This window comes from Hipposideros armiger, unplaced genomic scaffold (genome assembly GCF_001890085.2).
Source record: "Hipposideros armiger isolate ML-2016 unplaced genomic scaffold, ASM189008v1 scaffold_74, whole genome shotgun sequence".
NCBI classification, from domain to species: domain Eukaryota; kingdom Metazoa; phylum Chordata; class Mammalia; order Chiroptera; family Hipposideridae; genus Hipposideros; species Hipposideros armiger.
The window spans coordinates 4,564,226-4,567,462 of NW_017731424.1; the positions used below are offsets into that span (position 1 = coordinate 4,564,226).

Here is a 3,237-nt window from a genome sequence, read left to right on the forward strand (position 1 = left end):
ATGGCGGTTGGGTCTGGCCACGTGGAGGTCACTGGTAATCGTAGCAGGAGCAGTTTGGGTGGAGCCATGTGGGCAAATAGAACTGTTTTTAAGGAGTTTTGCTGCAATGGGAGCAAAGAAATGGGATGGTTGCCGGTGGCATAGCAGAGTGGAGATTTTAAGAGAACAAGTGGTGGCATTTTGGTGATGGGATGACCAAATAGCAAAGGATTTGAGGACATAGGGGGTGGGGAGAACTGTTGGAGCGGGCCCTTGAGAAGGTGAGCTGAGGTGGAGTGTAGGGGGCGTGGCTTCCGTTAAGAGCATGGGCGTTGCTAGGAGGGCATAGCATGTGGGGCGCTCTGGTGAAGGGAGGACAGTTTAGGGGTCTCTGAAAGGCCGATTGCTTTAGTCTCAGCAAATCAGGAAACAGAATCCTCAACTGTGAATGAGATGGGAAGAGGGGCGTTAGAGGGCTGTTGAGAAGAGTGGGAGGTGTGAAGTTGTCTAGGATTGTGGCGAGGACGCGGACTGGCAAACACGGGGTGTCCTGAGCAGCACCGACAGCCTGCTGGAGCTCTGGGGTCATGAGTTACAGTGTTAAACAACGTCATTTTTGTCATGTTCCTGTCATATGTGGTGGAAAGGCCTCTAGTGGTTCCCATTAAGCGTGGGGCTGAGACAGAAATATTTTATCAGGTTAAATAAGTATTCAACTATTCATATTTTATGGAGTGGTGTTTTTCTTAATGAAAAATAGCTGAGTGTGTCAAATAGCTTCAGTATCTATGGAAATAATCTTTCCCTGCTTAGATCAATTCATGTGGTGAAAACTGTTAAACTATTTCCTAATGTTTAACAATCATTTCATTTCTGGAATAAAGACCATCTGGTCAGGATGTATTATTTTTTAAATGTGCTGCTTGATTCTGTTTGCTATTATTTTACTTGCGATTTTTGCATAAATGTCAGTGATATTGGCCTGTATTTTTCTTTTGTGTGGGTTCTAGTCTTCGTAGATTTTATCGCATGATACGAGCTTTGTAGAAAGAACTTAAAGATTATATATTTTTTTTCTTTTACGCTGTTCTGGAACAGTTTAAAAAGAATTGGAGTTATTACTCCGAAGAGCTGGTGGACTTTCCCTAGGAAGCCCTCTGGACCTCCTTTGAGGGGGTACATCTGACAAGTTCCTCATCCCCTCTGTGAAAATTGATGTGCTTAGGTTTTCTTTCTTTTCTGGAATCAAGTTTGATAAACTGCATTCCTAGAAAATTATACAGTCTATGTTTTCAAATGTACTATGTTTGCATGGGACGGCAAAATAGTGCAAGAATTCACTTTGTTTTAAACTCAAAATATATGAGCGAATGCGAAGACTGTTTATATGACATGTTGTGATATCTTCTTAAACCGAGGGTATTTATGACTTTGATTAAGTTTAGTTTTAAACCCTGGCTCTAGAAATCATACCCTTCTCTCTATACTGCTAATATAGATATACTGCTCAGAGACCTGCCTTTCCCCACCTAATCAGCAACCCCGAGGCAGCAGAGTACAGCAGCCTGGACCTAACTACTTGTCACAGGGTCAGGACCTCTGGCTAAAGATAACATCTTGACTTAAGTTAGGTTTCAGGTCCTGAGCCCTGGGCCAGAACACCCCCTGGCTACTTTCCCATGAGACCTATGTAAAAGACCTCAGAACTGTCCCCAAGACCTGAAGAAGTGATTCGTTACCCTTACTCCCCCTCCAGCCAATCAGCTCCCTAACCCACGGTGTCCTGTGATTTTACCCTATAGAACCTGTAACCTACATGCCATCAGGGAGCCAGGTCTCTGAGCACTAGCTCACCTGTGTCTCGGGCTTGGTGCCATTTCCTTAAGTAAACCTGTACATTTTTTGCTGCAAACTCCTATTTGTGTCTCATTTGGCTGTGATGCGTGCAGGCAAAACGTACCCCTTGAGTTCAGTAACATCCTGGTCTCGACCTGGCACCAACATGATTATAAGCACAAATGTGGACACCAGAATAAAGCGGTATAGGAGGAAGGCCATCTAAATCTTTATGAGTCTTAAAAAAATGAAAATTCAACTGTGCAATGTATAATTTCTCATAAAGAAACTGCGATCCCTGGAAAACAAGTCTAGGCTCCCCATTTGAGAAACGCTGTCCTCATGAGTAATGTTTAGACGTCTTAGCGTATATTCAAGTCCCTTCCATTTCCACTTGGCCGCAGTGCTGCTTTTATCTCTTACACTCCAGTTCAAATGAACCATTCTCTGTTTCCTGCTTTTCCCACCTTCCTGTCATTATTTTCGCTGCTCCTGCCCGAATGCCACTTTCCTGGTCAACTTTGCCTTTGAATTCCACCCATCCTTCCATCCTTCCATTCCCCATAAGATGCAATTTTCTCCTTGAGGTGTTGGAATAGCTTTGTCATCTTCCCCACAACACAAGCCATCACGACACACGATACCCTCTCCCCTCTCATGCCAACATCAATTCAGTTAATTGGAACTGGAATTCAAAGGAAGCTTTTACCCTTAAACTCTGGGCTGACAAAATAGCTTTTCTCCACTGCAGTTCCCTTTAAAAGCCAATGACTTCAAAATTTAGAAGATGATAGAAACTGGAAACAGCTCAAATCTAGCACTTCGTTGATTAGATTGACCCCAAAGAGAAGTAAATAAGACAGGAAGCAGAATTCAAACATCCTGGCAGTCGTGGCCACTCTGTTAGAGAGCTACACGGAGCTTCCACAGTTGCTCACAGCTGCTGGAGGGTCACGGTCCCCTTCCACATGCACATTTGACGTCACACTGAATTCCAAGGGGCTCATCGTCACCCCCTGGCCCCGCTATGCCTGCGAGACAAATGAAACTAATCGTGAACGCACTGGTTCTCAAAATGTGGCTCCAGGACCAACACCATCCACGCCATCTGAGAACTTGCTGGAAATGCAACTCGTCGGGCTCCTTCCTGTGCTACTGAATCAGAAACTCTGGGACGGGGCAAGCAATCTGTTTTAATAAGCCCTCCAGGTGACTCTGACACCCATTAAGCTTGCGGCCCACTGCCCTGCGGCATCCGGTGCCTGTAATGAACGAACTCTCTCCCACCATCCTGATGACACAGTTGCAAAATCAGCACCCAGTCATCATCTGGATTCTGTGCTTCCGCTGAGGGACCACCCTGCGTGCGTCCACCTGTTCTGACAGATTGAAGTCACAGGGGAGGAAGAGGCTTTCTTTTTT

At 45.1% G+C, this 3,237-nt stretch overlaps 1 protein-coding gene across 1 annotated transcript in view; it reads left to right on the plus strand.

Moving 5' to 3' along the window:
* Window positions 1-3,237, plus strand: part of HTRA1 (HtrA serine peptidase 1) — a 78,108-nt gene continuing 74,871 nt past the window's right edge. Inside the window, 1 exon segment of the mRNA XM_019642917.1 lies at window positions 1-6. Coding sequence (XP_019498462.1) covers window positions 1-6 — 6 coding nt within the window.